At 36.7% G+C, this 22,892-nt stretch overlaps 1 protein-coding gene across 12 annotated transcripts in view; it reads left to right on the forward strand.

Annotated features, from left to right (window-relative positions):
• PIP5K1B (phosphatidylinositol-4-phosphate 5-kinase type 1 beta) overlaps nucleotides 1-22,892 on the forward strand; it is a 100,922-nt gene that overhangs the window by 15,421 nt on the left and 62,609 nt on the right. For 2 of the 12 annotated variants that reach the window (XM_050986592.1, XM_050986586.1), the window contains exons 4-9: nucleotides 13,625-13,816; nucleotides 16,747-16,967; nucleotides 18,617-18,723; nucleotides 18,843-18,975; nucleotides 21,478-21,559; nucleotides 22,360-22,428. In XM_050986592.1, coding sequence (XP_050842549.1) covers nucleotides 22,379-22,428 — 50 coding nt within the window. In that variant the 5' untranslated portion in view covers nucleotides 13,625-13,816; nucleotides 16,747-16,967; nucleotides 18,617-18,723; ... (1 more) ...; nucleotides 21,478-21,559; nucleotides 22,360-22,378. Of the gene's footprint in view, nucleotides 1-13,624; nucleotides 13,817-16,746; nucleotides 16,968-18,616; nucleotides 18,724-18,842; nucleotides 18,976-21,476; nucleotides 21,560-22,359; nucleotides 22,429-22,892 lie in introns of all 12 variants that reach the window. The other 10 variants (XM_050986594.1, XM_050986589.1, XM_050986596.1 and 7 more) reach the window with 7 other exon arrangements.

The raw sequence follows: 22,892 nt of genomic DNA on the forward strand, positions 1-22,892 counted from the left end.
TAGAGGTAAAAGTATTTCATGAAGCACGGTACGTAAGACCTGGACTATGTAAGTTTTTGCTTTTTATTAAAAGCTTGATCTTAGATTGTCAATCCTCTGCAACAAGCTGTCCCTTAAAACCTGGGACATGAGGAGAAAATCAGGGCTAATCCCAAAGACCCACTGAGTTGCTGCAGCTCCTTCTGGCAGAAGTGAGGATTCCAAAGGTCCAGCCTTTTATGTGAGAGACTCTTAAGGACTAAATAAGCAAGTTGTAGGAGCTGTACCTTTAAGGGCAAACTGAAAAACAGAAACACAATGTAGTGAGTACAGGGAAGGGTAAGATCTCGATGACTGAGGTCCATTTCCACCTGTGTTTTCTGTGGTTTGTCTCTGTGTTGCAGGAGAGCAGAGCCTGTTGCCTGTCTCTGTGCAGGGTAAGCAAATGCAGGCTGTGAACCTGCTTGTGCTCTAGGGTTTCTCAGAGTCTCCAGCAGCACACAGAGTCAGATTTCACTTGTAAAATGTCTGTGTTATCTACTGGGCCTTGACCATGTATTTCCTGCCATATATTCTATTAGGTAACTTTTTATTTGTACCTTTGAAATATTGGAATATATTCTGTTCTCTTGACACACAACACTGTGTGCACATAAGTGAGAATCAGACCTGGTGTTCAGGGAATAATTGGCAAAACCAGCAGTGATGTTGGGAAGTTACAAGGTTTTGTGATACTTCCATCTGTTCATTTACCTTATCTTCAAGAGAATAAGGTTCTCTGAAGGGAAAGCAAATATTTTAATGCTCAGACAGTGAATCATCATTTTAGGTGTGTACAATGGGTATTAAATGTAGAGCAGGAAAAGAATACCCTTTTTTTTTCTAGTTTTAACTTTGTTGTGCTACTTTGATAGCAGCTAGTGAAGATGAGTGACAACAGTAGCAAAAGCCAACTTAAAAGGAATGTTACTCTTAGGCATCCTGGGAATCGTGTGTATGAAATAAAGTAATCTCAATTGTGTTGTGTTCTGCTGAATTAGCACCAAAAATCATCACATTGTCATCTTTAAAAATCAGTCTACAATGGCAAATTGTATCCCTACATATCTGGGTTTCAGTGGGAAGAGGAATTCTCATTCCTGCTCAGCCAGAATTGGATTGATTTGGGTGTGGCCCATGAAACATGGTTCTGCAGCCATGTACCTCCTGTTGACAAAAAATTTTTTCTTTGTCTAGCAATATGACTTAAGAATTCCAGTAATAGACAGAAATTTTGGCTGATCAAGGTCTTAAAAATGCATTGGAAAGTAGTTTGTCTGTTTAGTTGATATGATAAAGAGACTTGAAAGCCAAGAGTCACTCAGATCTAATACTGTTGCAGTGCCACACAATAAAATTCCAATTTATTTGAATATGGTATAAGACTAAATTAAGATAAATTTCTATTAATGAAAATTTGCAGGTTTCCAACATAACTCTGCGTTGGAGGGGCTAACTGTTACTCACTCATTCATGATTCATGTTATGCCATAATTTAAAAAAAGGAGTATTAGATTTGTTTTGATATGATTTGTATTTCAGATATTATAAGAACATATATGTAAGAATATGCCATTATTATGCTGTTATTTTGTTGTGTCCTATTGCTTTTGATACTATTCTTCAGCAAAAGTGTGTCCTTAAATTATATGGGAACAAATTCCTTTTCCATTTCACAGTTCTGATATCATGTTCAGTTGAGAATATTTTTCAGTTTACCACTGCATGTTAGCAACAAAATGTATTTTATTAGCTTTATCTCTGTGCATGTATATATGTCCAGTATATGTATGTGTGCCATCACTCCAGTGGAAAGTGTTTCTGACCTTGACAGGGCATTAGAAATAGCTGAACATCAAGGTCTCTTCCAAACCAAACCATTCTATGATCATCATAATATAACTAAATGGTGTAGTACGTAACATGTAATGTAGACAGAATACAAAAATATGCATGTATACAAATTGTGTATGTGTGTAGAAAAGCATTCTTTAGCTTACTTATGAAGGGCTTTTCTGAACTCAAGTAAAATTTACATTTTATGTATTTCCTTTCTTTCCAATATGCCTGCCTAATGGCTTAAAAATACGCTTTTACAGAGATGAAAAGCATATGCTGTTTCCAAAAGTCTGCTATGAACAGTGGTATTTTTAAATTCCTGTTTGTTTCAAGTAAAATTGAGGTGACTGACCACAAGTTTGTGAATGCTTACACAATAGTTTTTTCTGTCTTGAATGATATTATGGATGGGGGGTATGCCTGTAAAGGAGGTAATTTCAAGCAACATTTTATTGGAAAATGTGTGAATTAGGGTGATTTTCCTCTCACCCCGGTTTTACTTAGATCCTGTAAGAACTCTAACATATCTTGCATGATTCTGTAGTATTAAATGTATAAACTTTACAGGTTGTTTGGCCTATAGGTGTCTGTGCTTCAACTACATGAAGGATCCTGTCTTTTGCTACTTGTCCCACTGCTACAAGGAAAGCTAGATGTTTTTAGTAAGTTGCATAGTGCCTCCTTGAAGTTGTAACTTAAGCAAGCTTCTTGCAAGCAAGTTAGAATACCTAATGCACTTTTTGTGCAGCTCAGATATTGAAATTGGAAAATATTCTTTCCCATTGCACTGTTGAAGCATTATTAGAGCTTTGCTGTGCAGGCATGAAACCAATGAACACTCCCTTTTCAGATTTCCTTAGTTATCAAGAGAGGTGGGCAAAGCTGTACTCCAGATCTTCGCAAACACTGATGGTTAAGCCTGACAACCAAAATAAGGAAAAACATTCTTGTCTGTCATGGTGCTTCAAGAAGCATGCTTTGGTCCTGAAGCAATTGTAATAAGCAGTTAAAACTTCCCCTTTAAGCGCTGCTAAAATACCGTGTTTTCATATGGGATTGTAAGAAACTGGGCTGCTTTAGTGAGTTTTTAAAATATGTCTCCTGGCCTCTCATAAAATGTGGTACAGATAGTCCTGTCTGGAGCTACAGCATATTGCAGATGCAGCCTCTGGGGCCTTCTCTATTTTCAAATGCATCATTTCTTAAATCCAGGACTCTGTTTTCAGACTATGCTAAACCCAGCTTCAAAAACTACTATTTCAAGACAAATTAGTTTTTAAAAAAGTTTCATGCAAAATAGCTCTAGCTTTCTTTCTCAGGGAGTTTTCCTTTAATACCATTCAGAGACAAAAAAGTGCCTGTTGTACGGTTGTGCTCTGCTCGTAACCTATGCATGTCATTTGACAATAAAAACTTTTAGCAGTGAAAAGTCTTAGAAGGGACAGAGAGTATCAAGTTGAGGATGGGTGAAAAGCCTTTCATTTTCTAGCCTTTTGCAGAACCACACTTTTTTCCCCCTGGCTTTTCTGCACTGCATAAAGATGCACCAATAACCCAGTTGCCTGTACTTTATCTTGCAAGGCAGTTTTTCTGGAGCGGTCAACTTATCTCTCCTATTTCTTGTGTTTATCTTTGTTTTATTCTTATTCTCTTGAGATCTGGATAATATACTTGTTTGGGGTGACATTTACGGAGATTTATGTAGCCTGGCTCCTGTGTGAGATGTGAAATACTTTGGGCTTTAACTATTTATGCTCTAAAATGGGGATAAGAGAGGCATGTTATATATGAGAATAAATACTGGTTTTATTTAAGTAGATGTAAATATATCATAAAAGTATATTTTACAAATAGTAATGAGGGCTAAATTTTGTCAGACTAAGAGACGCTGGATTTGTACTACTTTGTGTTCTTAATAAGTAATGCAACAAAACTAAGATGTGTATTTATTAACAAAGTGGTAGACTATTTTTTCCATAGGATTAGTTTTGCTATTCCTATTCTATGAGATTATTTCTGAAGCTACTGCAGTAGAGATGGGGGTTTTGCGACACAAGTACTTTCACTTTTTTTTTTTTTATTAAAAAAAAAAAAAAAGCCAACAAAAAACCAAAACCAAAACGAAACCCAGGACCAGGTTCTGCAAGTAGCCAAGCATCAAAGCAATTTCACCAAGGCCGTAGTAATGCAGGAAATAAGGGAAACGCATTTCTCCAGAAACAACTTGCTTCTCTTATTTTTGAGCCATTTTTTGTGATACTGAAAATTGTTCCCAGTGGAAATAATGGTGCATGGTGCCAAGTGATATCAGGAAGCTATACTGGGAGAAGTGTGCAGTGACAAAGTTAGAGTGCAAGAAGGTAGTGGTGAAACTTTCTCGTATAGGAGCATACATACTGCAGCATACTGTCAAAATAGCATTGATTTAATGAGCTGCAAAGGCAGCCCTTGGACTAGTATCACAAATTTAACACTGATAAAACAGTGTTTTCTGCAAAAAGCCTACTTGGAATGTATTTATGGAATGTCTTCATGTTCAAAAATATTAATAAATTTATTTTGACACAGGGTGTTGGTGGGGGGGGGAGTCATGCTGTTATTTTTCCCCTTATTATTAAATATGTATATTCCTGGTAAGAATTATATAACAACAAGCTGCAAAATGGGAAAAATAAATGTGTTTCAAGTTATTCTGAGAGCATCCTGATATCATTAGTATTGTTAATGGCAAAATTTGAAGATTAAGCTAGAAAATGTCTAGCAGGACTGCAGATCATTTGAAATCACAAAGATAGTCCACATGTTAAAAAGTAATTTTTTACCAATCACACTGAGGTCACGAAGGAACAAACCTGATGAATGACATACTTGTAGCTAGAACTTATGTCATTGTGTCCAGGAGGAAGCAGTGTCATAAAAATTCAGGACTCTGTATTGTGTCTCCTTTTCTGTGGGATAAGAAACAGAGGCCTCAGGCAGTGCATGCTGAGTGTGGTGCTTCATGTTCATACCTTGCAAAGATGACGTGAGACTTTAGGTGTGTGCAAAAAAACAATAGGTGGACTCTTTCTCTGCTTTAATAAAGCATACATCGATTAGTTCTGCTAGTGTAGGATGAGTATAAGAGTGAGAGTGTGCAAAGCTGTTTCAGTCATAGAAATACTTTCATATGAAGTACTTTGTTTGTATACAAATAACAACTTCTGTCAGTACAGAAGTGGGAGGACAACAATTTCCCTATCCAGACTGCTAAGAATATATCCAGTATTAGATGCCAGATATGTAGAAAGATGATCAGAGGTCTGGAGAACCTGTCCTGTAAAGACAGGCTGGAACAGTTGGAATTTCTCAGCCTGGAGAAGAGAAGGCTCCAGGGAGACCTTATTGCATCTTCCAGTACCTAAAAGGTACCTACAAGAAAGCAGGCGATGGACTTTTGACAAGGCCATGTAGTGACAAGGGCAAAGGCTAATGGCTTTAAACTGGGAGAAGATGGATTAGATATTAGGAAGAAATTCTTTACTATGTGTGTGATGAGACACTTGCCCACAGAACTTATGAGTGTCACATCCCTGTCAGTGTTCAAGGTCAGTTTGAATGCAGCTTGGAGCAGCCTGACCTACTGAAAGGTGCTATGCCATTTTTGTTCCATCATGATTTTAAGACCTCTTCCAGCCCAAGCCATTCTATGATCCTATAAACTGCTATACTAAAATTCACACATGAATGCTTTTTGCTGGAGTTGTGGCCATGTAAATGATGAGATGTAAATTGCAGTAGTGATAGCCTGTGTTTATATCTCAGGGCCTGTAGTTAAGCTTCTGTGTGACTTGGAATAAAAATCTATGCATACAATATTTGCATTTTCTGTTTTGTTTAATCTGTGATCTCTTTTGTGTGATATAATCGATAGAGGAGAAGGAAGGGTGCATGAACAATAGGTGCCCATGGTAAAGACTCTCTGTTATAAAAATAAAAAAATGGATCGCAGAGGTAACTTCACTCACTCAAACCTTTTCTATTTTATTGTGATTAGGCTTCTCATCACCATGAGGCTAACTTTGGACCCTGGTAACAGAGGTTGGAAATAAATTGAAACTTTTCCATTTTCCAGTTTGCAAGAACATTGTAACACAGAACTTTTGCCAAGTGGAGGTTCACTTCTTGTTCCTTTGACTGTGTCCCTTAGTTCAGAAGTTCCTTTTGTAACCATCAAATTATCCAAACAGAGAATATGCCAATGTAACTTTTGCTATAGATCATTGTACACCTAGACTTCCAGATGTGTCTGTTTTGCTTGGAAAAACACCATTTGGAGGATCATCACAAATATGAACAGTAATTAAATCTTAGTTGCTGACAAGGTTTTTAAATATGCTTTACCTGCATCTCTGTTAAAGATCAATGTATTTGAAATAACCGTTTGGAGGATGTTTCCCATTGACAGCATGTACTGCAGTAAAAGCAGTGTTTAATATTGTGCTGAATTTTTCAATATGTATTGTTGCTTTTGTTTTAGCAAAGCTATGCATAAATTTAATACTTCAGATTGATCCATCTGCAAATATTGCTGTACTTGATATATCCGTAACAGAAATGCATTAAAATATGCCTGTGGGTTTTTTTGCTTTTTTTTTTCCTTAATTAAAGAAAGGGAAAAAAAAAATTTCTTTGCCATCTTTCTTACTCTATAACTATCGGCTCTTTATTGACATTTTAAATACATTTTTTCCCTTCCCCTCAGTACCCTTTTGACCATTCAAATTTAATGGCACTGAAGGCCAGTTTTCAGCAGACCTAAACAGAAATAATTTCCTATGCATGTGTTTCCAATTAACATGTATTTTCCTTCTACTTTGGTTCTCTTGCTCTTCATCCACTACAGCTTCCCATTCCTCCTTTCTTCCCAGTTAAGTTAGGCACAATCTCTTGTTGAGTCTCTCCCCTACCTTCTTGCCTTTTCTGCTCTTTATTTTCATTTTGTTTCCTATCCCAACTTGGTATTTGTGCTCACTTGCATCCTGCCTGTCTTTTATGCATTAAAGTCTTCAAAGTGACAAAATGCTTTTTAGGTAGAATTAGTTTTCTTCTTGCTGAGAGAACATAAACAGTGCAAAGGAAAAAGACAAAGTGAGAGACAGAGAGATAGACTTCCAGGAGTCTTGGCTGATTTCTGAGCAAAGAAAGGTACCCACCCTCACAGAGATGCATCCCATGCAAGTATAAAATGCCCCTGGATGTTCTTCTTCTGTCCCCCCCAGCCTCATACATGTCAGTTCTTGGGAGCTGTATTTGTTATGCAGAGTTCCTGTGCCACCTGTGACTCAATGGTATGAAAGGAGATCCCTCCAAACCCAAGTTTGTGACCTGCTGGGCCCATTGATGCAAGAGGTTTTTCAGAGGCAGGTGTATGAAAACAGGCACGTATTGTAAATTTCTACCAAGATTTTTTGGTAGAACAGGATATCCATGATTAGTTATAAAATTATTTTTTCTAATTAGTTATATTAATTAGAAAACCACATCATCTTTGCTATGATTTGGAGAGAGAAACATCTACCAAAAACCCATTGCTTGACCGCTTCCTTACTGCTGTGAGGGGAAATGGATTTGCCATCTGCTGCTGTGTTAAGTCTGTGCATCTTTTTTCTGTCATAGCCTGACTTCACCATCACCTAGCAACTCCTTCATTCTCTCAAAAAAACCTGCCAGCTCAGACCTGTATCACTAAACCAGTGCTTTCTACTGAAAACCTTTTGCTTTGAAGGGAGATGAGATAATGTCATTTTTTTCAGCTTTTATATCAGACCAGTGTTAGTCACTGCTTGTTAACAGCCGCTTTTTAAGTGTGATTACATCTTCAGACTGACCTTGCAAGGCATCTTATTGTCTAGCCTTCCTCTCTGTCACTTTTGCTTGTGCTCACTCTAACTCACAAATAGACACACAAACACACCAGCCAGAGCTGGTAAACCTCAGTAAAGGTACTGAGGTAAACCTCAGTAAAGGTTTTTAGCTGATCTATAAAGGTTTTCTTAAGCTAATGGCTGCCTTTTACAAGCATCTGAGTAATGCTGTGCTCTGCAAGAAAATTGTTCATGCCACCATTGCCGTTTTTGTGACAACCTGCTGCACCTGTTTCTGCAGTGAAGGCAACCATCTGTCTGTTCCTTTACCATCCTTGTCGTTAGAATGATGATAAAGGGAAAGCAGGCAGGCTTGTCTGGCTGGCTCTTGTCTCACAGTATTCTTGCCTTTTATTTGGCCATCCTTGGTTACTAATGCTGGGCTACAGCTCAGTGCTCTTATAAAGCTGCCACATTGCAAGCAAAACTGAAGACCAGTTTATTTCCATAAAGTAAAAGCATAGCCATCTAAAATGAAATTTTAATGAATATCACTTTTCTCTTACCCAGTTAATCAGGCTCCCTATTCCCAGGAACTAGACAGAAAACAGAGGTTCAGGGGCTACACACTGTTAACAACAACTCTTCAAAGGCAATTTTCTATAAATGCATTTAAAATATGTTCTGTTGAACATACTGATCTTTGTCACCTCAGACTAAAAACCCCCAATCCAGTAGCCAGTAAAATTGAAGGCTGAAAAAGGTATTTAATTTATTTAATCAGATGTTCCAACAGATTAATGCTGGGTAAGGGATATAATAAAATAGGCTATTGCATTGTACACCTTAAATTGTAAGAACACACTGTTCCTGGGATGATGTGTTGACTGAATTGCTGGGGTTTTTCCACTTTAGTCTATGGAATCTTTATAATATTCATAGTCATGTTTCATCTTGTCAGAAGCTTGTTCTTTTTCTAGTTAACAATTCATAAAATAGTATACATTGAGCAAAAACTGTGATTAGTTGTGTGGGTTTTTTCTTTCTAAATGCTGAAAGCTGTATTTTTATCTTTTGAAAACTACAGTGTGGGCTGTTAACTGACTTACAGATAATATTAGATGCCTTTTCTAACCCACTTATAATGATGCTTCCAACCCCGTTATAATGATGCAGTGAGAGGTGGAGATATTGTTTCAAAGGACTTTTGTGCAAAGGAAGGAGATTCTTATTTAAGCCTCTCAAGAATTCAGAGACCTTTTAATTTTTTGGAAAACTCACACTCATTTTCCTGGGAGAGTTCACAGGTTCTGATGTCAGGTATCGCTGTTCTACAAAGCTATCACCCACTGCTTACTCTTGTTGCTGGTGGTAAACTGTCTTCTTTTTGTTTTAAGTCCTGTTCACATGTACATGGACACTTTTACATTGAAAGGGCCAATTTATGTGCAGATGTGTTCTTTACTTACAGTGGTAGCTTAAGATTCTGAATTTTCCTATATTATTTCCAGCTAGGTTATTTAAAGAAATCCAGCTAGTCATTTGCAAAGAAGTTCAAGGGAAGGAAGACTGATGGTGCTTCTATATTGGTTATTAACTTGCACTTTTTTAATACAAAAATGTTCGAAGTGGTGCAACTATATGTGGAGTATAAACAACATCTGAAGAATAATGGTGTTTCAGAACTGACAAAAACATCTAGTAATGACTTCATCTTTCTTGCAGCCAAAACTGTTCAGGGACAGGTTTTTCAATTTGGTTTGGCAAGTGAAAGACTGTTGGAGACAATTTGTTTATGTAATTTGGCTGGAAATAACTATTTTAAAGGTTTATTTGAAAGCATTTGTATTGCCATTTAAAAATTCTGTGACTGTGTCCATGCCTTAAAACAGCTGTACACATTCATTACCACAATATACCTCATGTTACTTAATGTCAGTAGGGTAGGTATGTGTGTTGATGTGGTTTGGGTTTGTACATTGCAGTGCAGATAAGCTCATAATTCAGCTGAGTGACAAAGTATACTGTTGGGGAAAAAATGTAGTCATGTGCCCATTCTAATCTGTTCATCCAAGACATGGCTTGGAGAGCAATGATGCCTTTTCCTGGTCTTAAAAATTTAAGAGCCAGACACCGTTAAGGGATAAGGGGTTTTTACCTTGGTATTTTAATAAGGATCCCTATTGGGGCAGCACTTCACCAAGGTGGGATGCACTGCAATGCACACACATGACACGTGCAATTTATAGACCTTACCAATTAGCATATCTAACAAGGACACCCCAATGGGAGACCTGAATGAATGGTGTGATATTCCCCCATGCACAGAATTTCACCCGGGATGGGCCAAGTCTGGTTTACAGGATATATTCTAGAGAGGACATTGGTTTCCCAAGATAGTGTAGGGTTTTCTGGCCTCCTACTATGAGGCCTTTAGGATGTTTGGTCTCCTGGCCTAACAGATTACTAGGACTATGCTAAATTATCATACTTAAGGAATCACAAATATGCATGCTAAGAGTACTGAGGATACATGACAGTTTTGTAAAAGGTATACAAAAGAAAAAGAAAAAATCATCTTGGCATGAACAGAAATATGTGGTTCCTTATAAGGGCAGTAGTAACCTTTACATTTAGGCAACCACATTCCAGTCAGAGAATGGGACAAGTTTATAAAAATTGTGACTTTTCATTTGGTTACCACATTGCAGTTCTGTTCTAGTGGCTGCAAAATATCTGTCTTGGTTTGATGACAGGAGCTCTGACAAATATCACAATTTTCTTGCACACTGAGCAGTTCTTTACTGAATTGGTTTCAGAAATTCATGTTATTGTATTAATCAGGGTTTTTGAGGTTTTTTTGTCCTATGTAGCTTCTGAAACTGTTCTTTTCTCCCTTGAAGCTTTTCCTGTGGTTTAAAAATAAATATGTTAGAGAGCTTCTTTAAACCAAGACTCCAGCTTTTGTGCTTTATAAGGCATTTCATAAAATGGGGTAATACTTTCCTTTTCTGTAGCTTTTTGAGTGATTTCAGAAGTGTATCTGAGGAACTTTTGCTCTGTAGGAAACTGAGAGCTCTTAATTTAATCAAAGGAAATCTGGTGTTGTAGGATTTGTTCTCTGCTGAGTTTTTTCAAATCCTCTTCAAGAGTAAAGTAAGCTTTCTATCAAATGCTAACCAATATTAAGTTGTAGGGGTCCAAGGGAAGTGTCTACTAATTGCAGTTTTAGCTTTCCTAAGGAAAAGAGTATGTGGGGGGTTAATTGGTTGCAATACATTTTCTTTCACAGTAGGGTAACTTAGAGTATCTCTCATCTTGAATTTATACACAACTTTTGGTGCTTACACCATTCTTCTATGCCCATTCTTGAGTGACCTTATTTTTCACATAAGCTAGGCACCTGAAAAACAAATTGCTGTATGAATATACATTTGGGAACCTAACCTTAGCCATGCATTTCAATTTCCTCTCAAGCTAATGTTGAGCTCAGTTCGGGTGCTGTTGCCTGGCCGATCGAGCGCTGCTGCTAATGCTTCTTTCCATCTGTCTCTCAGTCTTGTTCCCTGGTATTATCACTGGTGGACTGGTGACTCTGAGGTTATGCAAAACCATGTGAGCGATTGAAACAGCTGAGGCAATTGGTCTTTCCTCCATCATGGATCAAGGGTCTAACTATTCATTACCTTCCTCATTCCCTCCCAAGTTTCCTTTTGATCTTAGGGGTGACCATAACAAAGATGTTCTAAGGGGTTCCAATATGGTTGTTATTCTTTGGTAGGTTACATTTTTGGTTAGTTTAATTGTCTAGGTGAATTATCCTGGGGCAGGAGTAGCACTGGTGCATAATAATGATGCTATCCAATGCATGCTTGGAAGGCAGGACCGCAGTAGCATCAGCCTGGACCAGCTGAAATTGTTGCAGATATCCAGTCTGAGTGATACATAGTGATTCAATGGAAACCAGGAGGAGTCAGGGCAGTAACCAGATCTTTTCATTCCTTCAGGACATTACCAACTACTTTTTAAAAAGTTGTCTAATCTATCAAAAGAATCTCAAGTATTACCTGTCACATCCTCCAACGTAATCTCTTCCAGTCTTCAACTGTCTGTTTTCAGCTGTGTGGAATTCCCCTCAATTGGAGACAAAAAGGGGATTTTAAAATATTTGAATTTTATAGATAATCTTACTGCTGAACAGTTTAACTTATCTAGCATTCATTAACAGCTGTATGTGCAAAATATATGGCTGTTAATGAATGCTAGATATATATAGCATTCATATATATCCTCTGAAGGATATATATATAACAGCTATATATATCCTTCAGAGGATCTGGGGAAGAAAGCACAGAGAACTTGAAGATCATAATAATCCACTCATGCATTGAGTTCAGTGTTTCCATGACAAATCCTTTGGCAAACTTTGTTGTGAATAGGTACATGCTAATATGAAAGTAGCCAAAATAATTCCCAGTAGTGTATCATTTATGAGTTACCTGTGTAGAACTGTTGTACAAATTATGCCATCTGTTTTAGTGCATGCAAATTATTTTAACCACAGATTTTTTGTGTTGTCCACCCAAAACTCTCAATGTTCTTTAAAGCAAAGAATTCTTATTACCATTTTTTATTCTTGCCTCTGTTGTAAAGTTATGTTTGCATAGCACTTTTGAGTGTGGTTGACCTCCTTTTGAGGTGGAAAAATGTGGATGAGTAAAAAGATAAATGTTTCAAACTAGAGCAATATAGCTGTTGTGAAGTTCTTGTTATTACAAGCGTATTTCTTATCAAAGTAACTTGTCCTGTGCTTTTCTGTTTTTTATCTTGCATGCTCAGTCTATTCTTTTTATACTTAATGTTCTCCAAGTCCATTTGACCTATTTTTCTTTTCTCAAATTACTATTTCTAGAGTTTTAGATTACTAAAGCTTCTGGGTTGACCAAATTACTCTTTTAAATTTATTTTCTGCCCAGCAAGATGGGATTGTTTGCATCTCTGTTTGTATCATTCCTTTAGAAATGGACACTTTTACTGATGTCCTTTTTGCCAGGCATGAGATTTCACTCCCCATGAATCTTACCTGCTCCTTATATGAGTGAAGCAGGCTTGCCGTGCTTTCCTTTCAAAAAATCATGATCACAGTGTTGCATGATCCCTGTCACTCTATTTTGCATGTACTGTCAAAGACAAATGTAGAAGAATTTTCCCTTTCCTTGTTCCTTTTTCCTTATCAACCATTTGTCTCAGTTGCGCTGCAGTATTTTATTGGATAGCATGCATTATGTGGTGCTTTTATCTCAAAGTGCAGTGTCTGGTATGTGTTATTAACAGTAGTCCATTGCCATATCAAAGTTGCCAAAGTAAAGGAGCAGAACTCTGTTTCTGGGCTCTGCCAAGTCTTCTACCTGTGCCCTTCACTGTGATACTACCCTAACTTATATTGCATACTGTTGTATATGGTATGCAGATGTTTCCTTCTTTCAGTTGTTTCAAAGAAAACCCTATCTTGACACTTTTATTAATTTGTAATTACAGATGGCTTTATAGAAAGCTTGCTAGTCTTCTAAAAGGTTTTGTTATTGTGCTGTTATTGTAAAAATGCACATGAAATCTGAATAGTGAAAACATAAGTAGCAATTGGGAAGTCTTCTTTGGCTACGTACAAATATGCCTTTCTGCTTTGTATGCTTTTAGACTGTTACTAAATAATGAGAAGTTAATGGGGCCATTTCACTTTGTGAAAGGAGGGCCTGTTAACAGTTTCTGCAAGATACACAATTTGACGTCAGTCATGTCAGAGATCAAATGTTTGTTCTTTCTGATTGCTGATCTGAGCTCACTGATTTGGAAAAGTCCCGTGGTTATTAAGACATCAACACCGTCTAGTACACAGTAGAAATTTTTCTCTTCTTTTACAGGTGGTGTTTGGAAAGACGTAAGAGATCTTCAGGTGCTTCTGGAGAAAGCAGAAGACACAGTAGTTGGCAGTAAATGTTAAGTAGGCTAACAGGGAGTAGAGGAATGAGATAGCTTTAAGGCCCTTGGAATGAAGCCTTGAATTTGGAAACTAATGGAGGAGGAACAAAGCCCAACCCACCTCTTCCATGCAGGTTATCTGTCACATGCAGAATTCACAAAATACAGAAGTTTCAAATTAAAATCTATGTGCTTTGTTGAATGAGCACAGTATGCTGTGTTTCCAAGGACTTCTACACTTTGGTTTCTTCAGTGAATTTTCAGTTTTATTTGCATTGTTGCAAAAACATTTCCATCTGAAAGAATCTCAGCTGATTATTTTTGAAATTAAGGATATGATTTGTAGCTATAGTTTTTTATGCTGTTCCTGTGACCTTGGATATTCCAATGGTAGTATGTTTCACCTTAAAGTACAGGTTAGAGCATAAGGACTACCACTTTAAATGGAAGAGGAAGGGACTCTTGTAGGTTGTCAAATCTTCTGGGTAATCACATGTATTCTGAGTATTTGTAGACTTTGATGGAAGTGATATTTTCTGAAGTTCCACATTTTTATTTTTTTTCCCATCTGAAAGCTAAAGGAGGAAGATAGATAATCTGACATTTCTTGCAGTAAAACAAAACATTACAATATGAACATATGCTTTTTTATAGTATGAATAGTATGATAAGTTACTTTTCAAATCCAGCCAACAAACTAAGAAAAAAGTCCTACTCCTATTATGATATTTAAAAAAAACATCCAAGTCCTGTGCTGTATTCCTGAAACTGGGGGGACGAAGGAGGCGAGGGCAACTGTAGAAATCAAGCAGTATCAGAATCTTAGCATTGTGCTCAGATTAGTTGCTGAGAGACTAAAAGGTCTGTCAGGGCACTGAAACTAATGTGTGTTATTAAAGATAGGTAAATAAAGGTGGTGTGAACAGCTGACATGACTTAGAGTAGATGAACAGTCTAAATGGCAGTTTTGTGTTGGTTTTTGCTTGCATTTATGCTGGCCTGATGGTATTATAAAGACCAGAAGAAAGAGTTTTTTCCCCCTTTTATTTTATTTGTGAATTTCAGCACTTTGTGTATGACTTCTGATTTTCTTATTATTTTTGAGGCAAAATAAAAACCAAATCAGATAGACTAATCAGGGCTTTGTTTGGTTGGTAGGTTGGTTGGCTCTGAATTTCTGAGGGTTTTTTTGTTTGTTTTTTTGTTTGGTTGGCTTTTCTTATTAGGCATCACAGGCTACAGTTTCTGATCTGCTTTTTTTAGCTGTTTGCTCTGAAATTGTTCATTCTAGCATTAATTAGCAAGAACAGCATTTTCCAGTTTTCACAAGTACTATCATAAATTTTACAGAGAAGATTTTACTTTCAGTCACCCTTAAAGCATCCATAATCAGTTGTGGGTTGGGAGATCTTGAAAAGGTTTCAGACCTAATTGTTTGGGGTTTTTCTTTACTTTTTCCCCTCCTTCTTCTTTAAATTTATATGACACTTCTTTTTTTTTTCCCTGCCAGATAGACAGAAAAGATAGATTTCTTTTTTTTAAATTACTTTTTTTAGTGGCATGAATGAATGGTGTTTATGATGCAGTAAAAAGTTTGTTCTACTTTTGCGGTAATAGACATAAGAGATCTTTCAGTACTTCTGCAAAGAGTGGAAGTCACAGCACATGACAGTGGAAGTTTATTAGGCTGACAGGCATTAAAGGGATTGGGTGGATTAAATGTTCTCAAATTGCAAATCCAAATTTTTTTAGATTTGAAGCTTTTAATGACTTAAATTATTGTTGGGTCCATTGCAATATGTAAAAATTTACTTCTTTATCAGAATACATCAACTTAAAAATATGTATGTTATCTTTTACTCCTCAGATGTTTCAGATATGGGAGCATACAAGTTTGATCTTAGATGTCTACGTGTCCTTCTGGTACAAAGTGAATCTATTTCACAAACTAGTATTTGGGATATTATTAAAAAAATAGAGAGCTGGTGTGTGTACATACACACACACACACACACAGACACACAGACACACACACACATATATATATATTCTTGTAACTGAGTGGCTACATACATTACCTCAATTTTTATTTAGAGGCTATGTAACTGCCCAAGCACTCCTGTGTAAAAAATGTTTTCTGGCATTAAAAGACACAAGATTTTTGGAGAGGGGGAATTAACTTGTGATGACTGTTGAGAAAGCTGTTGGACTCTGTGCATTAAATTATGCTTTCTTTCACTTCTTTAGATCTGTGTATTGGCACTCTGCCTAGCAATGCTTGCAGATTCCTAAACACCACTCTTCATTGTCTGATAAATTTAGAAGGAAGGCAGTTAAACCCTGAAAATTACAGTTAACATTGTTTTAAAGCATGGAGAAAAGCTTTGTTAAGAAGCTAAAATGTTATAAAACCAATATAAGTCCTACTATTCACCTATAGCTAACAAGTCATTTGCCTCTTGAGCCTTCTAAAAATAATGCTGATAGTATGCTGATACCTTTGGATGGATTTTGTAGAGAAACAAGATGTGTGTAGGCAATTTTTATGTGTGTTGGAGGATTTTTTTGTGTCCCAAACCCCTTACTTTACAAATAATCTGATAAATAATCCTACTGTTAAAACTCTGCTGGAGAGGGTAGGGAAAAAAACGATCAACAGTTTTGATTGACCTAAGTTTGTCAACTAAATTTGACAATGGTCCAGGAGTACCAGCAAGTTTCATGAAATAATAAACAAGATAAAATGAGATCTGATTTGGAAATCCAGTGCTGTTGTGCATGGTGTATTAGTTGGCAGAGAATCCAGACAGGAGGGAGACTATAAATGCATCCATTTGTTCAGTGCCTAAGAAGGTATGAACTCAAATCTTTTTCATTTCAAAGAAGTATGGGAGTTAGCTTTAATAGTGCCTTTTGATCTTGGAGCTTCCTTCAGGTAGCTCCAAGAATACCATGAATGTTTTTTGGGTGTTTGAGCTTGGGGTAGGGGAAACACAAGAGAACAAGCATGAAAAGAGTAGCTTTTCATTAATGAATATGTATTAATGGATTTCTTCCACTGTAGAGCATTTTTGGCTTAGGAGCCTTGCCTCTTCTGCAAAATTTTGTGTAACAAAGGTCTCCAGCTTCACATTAGAGCTGAAATCTGGCAGTGTATGACTGTCCCCAAGGTGATTTGGTGGAAGAATCTGTCTACAGATCTGCAAATCCTTTCAGTGAGTTGAAGAACTGACTTTAAAAGCGACTCTCACAGCTTCCATAAGGAGAATATATCTGAACAAACCAGTAAGAGTTTTGCAATAACAGAATGACTATGGTTTTCATAGTTGTCTTAGAAGCTGCTGCTTCAGAGTAGTAACAGAAGGGAGACAGGAGTTACGAAGGAATTTGACCTGATGATTCTTTTTAATGGAATTCAATATAAATGCTGTTTGTAGGACTAGAAATTCTTGTCAGCACCCTTACATGTTGTATTGACAAGCTGCTGTGATCAAGAAAGACTGCGGTCTTGGTGTGTAAACTTCCAGTTACTTAGCAGAAATAGAATTACTATTCTGACAATATTTTTTTGTCTGGTTCTGAGTTAGTATCATTGGTATGAATTTAACGTAAGAGTCTTTGTGCTTTTCTGAGAAGTCACCTGCCACATTCTGAGGATTTAGTGTCCTCCTTGCAAAAGACAATTATTCAAGGATTAAGAAACAGTTAAATAAATAGGTAATTTGAAATGCACAGAACTATGAGAATGACGTTTCTGGGTTGAGTCCAAAATTGTGTATTCCATTACAATGCATTCACTTGCCAAAAAAACCCCAAAGTGTTTCTGAAAATCTATTTGTGTGTTTCAGACTGAAAAATCTGCACTGTACCATCTATTTTATTTGTATATTATTAATCTTAAACGTACATAATTGTTTCTTGAATTCTTTAATTTTTAGTATTCTCCCTCTGCCCAATGGAAAATTTAAAGCTTCATTTAATCTTGTTTTGTCTTGGTTTTTTTTTCTCCTCATATTTAAAATTAAAGATTACACCCGTGAGAAGTTATAAAGATGTTTTCTTTTGCATGAGGTTTCTAACTCACTGCAGAAGCCTGACAGCAGTACATCTAGGGATATGTCTGTATTAAAAGCTATGAAGAATATTTCAATTTTAACTATCAATCAGAACAAGAACATGTAATTACAATTACAAGAACATGTAATGAAAAGTTACATGGCTTCTATTTGGAGTGTGATTCCTCAACAGCATGTTTTATTAATGCTTTTTAAAAAATATTTTTTAAATGGTCTAAATATACTAAGAAATGCATTCTCCAAAAAACCCAAAAAATTTTCATAGTAATAGAAAAAAAAAATAAACCTGATTTTTGGTTGAATGAACTAATACATAGGCTTGTAGGAATCTAGCAATAGCTTCTTTTCATGGATGTTGGCTTTCACTGAAGTTGTTGGAGGTTCTAAAGTTAACTTGAAATTGAGCTGGGAGGCCATTTAGGTGTAAGTTACAATACCTGTTCATGTGAGCTGGGCCTCAGCAACTGAGGTTGTGTAAAAACAACTGGTTATTTATAATCTGGAAAAATGAATACCTTATGCTGTTAGTAAAAGATAAATTTTGACTATATAAGGAACATGGAATTAAAAATTCAGGAACAAGTAATCAAAGCTGGGTAGGAAGCTCACATTTGCTCTCTGTCATCTCTGTTCCAAGATACCAGATATGTGGTGGGCAGGGTGTGTGTTGACATTGTGGGCTTCTGGCTGGCCAGAGAAATTAAAAAGGTGTCCCTGTAGCTCTAGAGGAGAATGCATATGGCACTTTTCCCCCAGAGTGATGGAAATTGCAGTTTGTGTTAGTTAAGAAGCATGCGGTTCTATGATTCTAGTGTGAGAAACTAAACTGTGAAACACATTTTCTTTTTTTTTCTGAAGCATACTTTGAATAGATGTCATTTTTTCAAAGTCTGCATTTAGGACTAGGAGGTGTTTGGAGCAGAAGGCTGGAACTGAAGGCTGTAATCTTGTGTTTTAAGAAGACAGTAAGTTTTGTTGCACATATGATTTGTGACCAAAATGTTGACTCTTCAACATTTGGAGAAGAGAAAAAAACTCTTTAAATTCTTACAATACTCTAATGTTTCTCTTTCTTTGTTATCAGGTACGATAGTATCTAAAAAGCTAAAGATCTTTATAGCCATCTTTCACTCATGGTTTAAGTGCAGCCAGCCACAGAGCCCCACACACTGGCTCACTCACTACCCCCTGATGGAAGTGGGGAGAGAATCAATCAGGTAAAAGTGAGAAAACTCAGGGGCAGAGATAAAGAATGTTTATCTCTAAATAGGTAAATAAGTAAATAAAAAGCTGTGTGTACAAGCAAAGCAAAACAAGGAATTCATTCACCATTTCCCACGGACAGGAAGCCGTTCAGCCATTCCCAGGAAAGCAGGGCCCCATAACACCTAATGATGACTTAGGAAGGAAAACAAAGTCACTTTGACCATCTTCCCTTCCTCTTCCCCCATCTCTATATGCTGAGCATGATGCCATGTGGTCTGAATATCCCTTTGGTCAGCCGGGTTAATCTCTCCTGGCTGTTTCCTTTCCCAGCTCCTTGTGCATTGCCAGCCCATGCATTGAAAGGGCGCAGCAAGGCTGCAGAAAAGGCCTTGATGCTGTGTAAGCACTATGCAAGAGTAGAAAACATCCCTGAATTATCAAGCACAGATCTAAAAGGTAACCCCACACTAGCTACTGTGAAGAAAATTAACTTTATTCCAGCCAAAGTCAGCACACTACAATATTTCTGAAACAAAATGTTTTCTTCCTCTACCCACCCCTACCGCACGTCTTACTTTATTGTGAGCTTTTCCTTTGTCAGGTACATACAGAGATTCAGTATTTAGTTACAGTAGTTTCCTGCTATGGTAACAAAAAAATAAATAGTTGTAGCTTAGCCTGGAAGTGAGTCCAAGACTATAAGTTTGAACAGTTAAACCTCATCAGAACTGAGACAGTAGCTGTTGCTCTGCACATTATAAAGCATGTGAGAAGGCACTATGTACCGCTTCAGTAGCTCTTTGCAAAAAATTGTTAGCGTGGAACTAGAGATGGTTGTCACAGCACAGATTTTGAAAGTTGTTTAACAGAACCACAGTTAAGATAGAGTGGTGTGTTCTTTTTCTCAAAAGATTAGAACAAAAATAGTTCTATTCTAGATGCCTTTAGGAAATAAACTAACACATACAGGAAAAATTTACCTTCTTTTTGTAAAGAAATACATAGGTGAATGAGTTTTTATACTTGGTAGTTACTGAACTTGGTCTCTCGTTGTTTCTTTCCTATTGTTGTCAACATTGCAGGGGTATATCTTCACACAAGTGAAGAGTTCTTGAATAATTTGTCTGTCTGTGCTGGGAAAAAACAGGCTTTTCTCCCACGTCTAGCATGAGTGCTTTCTTCAGAAAATTTACTGAATGAAAGCTCCCATGTTGCATTTATGTTTGGCTTTTGCTGAGTCTGTGTGCTCAAAATTTAGGAAGTTTTGTGTGTAGTGGAATATATTGTATCAATAGTCTTGGGAGGTATGTGAGAACAACAGCTTGGGTGGGGATTTGTGTTTTAACCCACTGGTAAGTTCTTTAAAAAGTCTTCTACTAGTAATTAAAATGACATTTCTTTTCCTACAAAAGCTGTTATAGCAAGTTCTTCATGCCTTTGTGTACTGATAGAGTTGCAAGTGTGGGTGAATATTAATATTAAATGTGTGAATATAGGTGAGTGAGGTGAACTACATGCAATTTAAAAAGCTATAAAAATTAAGTCATTGCCTTTAAATAGGAGTTCAGTGTATAGGAGACTGCTAATGCATATCCAAATGAAGGAATTACTCATTAACACACATTACTGACATGGAGGCTACAATGAAGACTGCAGTTAGCTGCAGGACGAAAATACTGGTATGCAACACAAGAAGTGTGTTTTTCTAAGGAGGTGTTGTTTTCTTCTCAGAAACTCCAAGTTTCTATTTGTTGTGCCCCCCCCACCTTTTTCTTTTTTTGGCTCAGGCACTTCTCTGAAGAAAAGGAAAGGAAAATACTGACTTTGACTCCTTTTATTAAAAAAAGATTCCTTGGTAGTGCTAAGTATACTCTTTAGATTAATGGAAAATTAAAATCAGTGAATGAGGCCCAAGAATACTTTCTTAAACCAATTTTTTGTTATGTACAAGATGCTATTTGAGCTTCTCAAAGACTAAGTGAGATTTCCTTCTCATTTGAGGTATCATTAGATATTTTTTTATTTGTAATCTGTGACTTTTCAATGTGCTGTCTTCCAAACCATCACAGCTATTTCTTATAAGTGATTGGAGATTATAAGGCTACAAGATTAATAACACATGTAATTACACAACACTCCAGAGCATGTATGTGTACTGCTCTACATAAATGTTTCATTGTAGCGGTGTTAGTGCCACAGGTATGAAATATCTAGGGCAAAAAGGAGTTACTCTGCCCTGATTTCCTCCTGTGCAATACTGCCAATTTCTAAGTATATCAACCAAGTTAATATACTTAGAAGTTAATATATTATGTTTTAAGGTAATATAATATGTTTTAAGTATAGTAAGTTCTAAGTATAGTAACCAAGTTATTTGATATGTTTCTTAAAAAACCTCACTTGTAGCTGAATGCTTGCTTTGGGTGAAGTATAGTAGTAAAAGGAAATCTACAGCTATTCTGTGAGATGGAAATTTGTTAAGGCTTAGTGATGACAGATATTTCTTATAATAGGCTGTGAAAAACATTACCATCACCAATGAATGGCTTGATCTTCACTCTCAGCTCCAGATGACCTGTTCTGTTGTTCATAAGGGTAAGTATAATTCCCTTGTGAAAGTATTGGTAAAATTTAGAATTGTTTTAAAACATGTCATTGGGCCTTTTTGTTTTCTTTACTTTGTCAAACACATTCAGTGTCTTAGCAAGGTGATCTCTATCTTAGTGATTTATTCTTGGTCTAGGATGGCTTTACAGCTGTGATAGGACACAAAGTCACAGAGTTGGAGCATGATGCTAATAATGCCAAGGCTTTGGCTTCGATCCCTGTATGGGCCAAAGAATTGGACTCAGTGATCATTGTGGGTCCCTTCAACTCAGAATATTCTCCACTTAAGAATTGGACTCAGTGATCATTGTGGGTCCCTTCAACTCAGAATATTCTCCACTTAAGAATTGGACTCAGTGATCATTGTGGGTCCCTTCAACTCAGAATATTCTCCAATTCGTGTTAGTCTATGATTTCCTTGCTATTTTAAAGAGATAAAGGACCTTAGACTACTGAGACATGCCACTGAATATCTGACTCACGAGCTTCATAGTTGTGCCCTTTCAAGAACATCTCATGCAGTAGGCTGAGGAGCAAAACTGCACTGCATGCTGGTATGGGGAAAAGAAGCAGAGTCATGTAGGATCAGTCATATGCTGGACATATTGCTGGGCCACTGCTGTCCTTTCAGTCTGTGTGGAAAATACTTACAAGGACTATCCTAGATATGTCACTGATCTCTGAAAAGTTTGAATTTAGCAAAAATGGATAATAAATTATAGGATTTTTCTGAACAATTACTTTTGTAAAGCAAATACCTTCTTTGTAACTTAAGCTTCTGTTACTAGATGTCGTCTGTTACTGAAAATGGAGACGTTACTGCTGGAAAGCCAAATGAAGAGAAAACATATAAAAAGGTAACTAAAACCTTCAACCTTTTTATTGTATGTTTTTCCCTTCATGTTGGTAATTCAGACCTGCTGTATATGAATATATTTCAGAACTGATTAAAACCAAGAACAAATAAAACATGTTCCATGGGGGTTTTGAAATTACTTTATCCCTTCCGTGAAATCATACAGTATTTCTATCCACCACAGAACTGACTATTTAAAACTTGTTTAGTCCAGCTTTAAAGTATACCATCTTGAGAAATTCTTTGCTCTTAGCAACAGATACATTGTAAGAAATTTACTCCGTTTCTAAATGCTTTGATTGTTAATGTGTATGTCTAGACTACAAACCCAAAAAGCAAAGCATCTTTTCAGCACTTTGCCAAGCAGACCACTATTTATTTGCTAAGTATTTTTTTAAAAAGAGAAGTGTAAGAGAGAACATATTTAATGTAGGAGCATTCATCAATAGTCCGTTTAGATATTGC

This window comes from Serinus canaria, chromosome Z, assembly GCF_022539315.1.
Source record: "Serinus canaria isolate serCan28SL12 chromosome Z, serCan2020, whole genome shotgun sequence".
NCBI classification, from domain to species: domain Eukaryota; kingdom Metazoa; phylum Chordata; class Aves; order Passeriformes; family Fringillidae; genus Serinus; species Serinus canaria.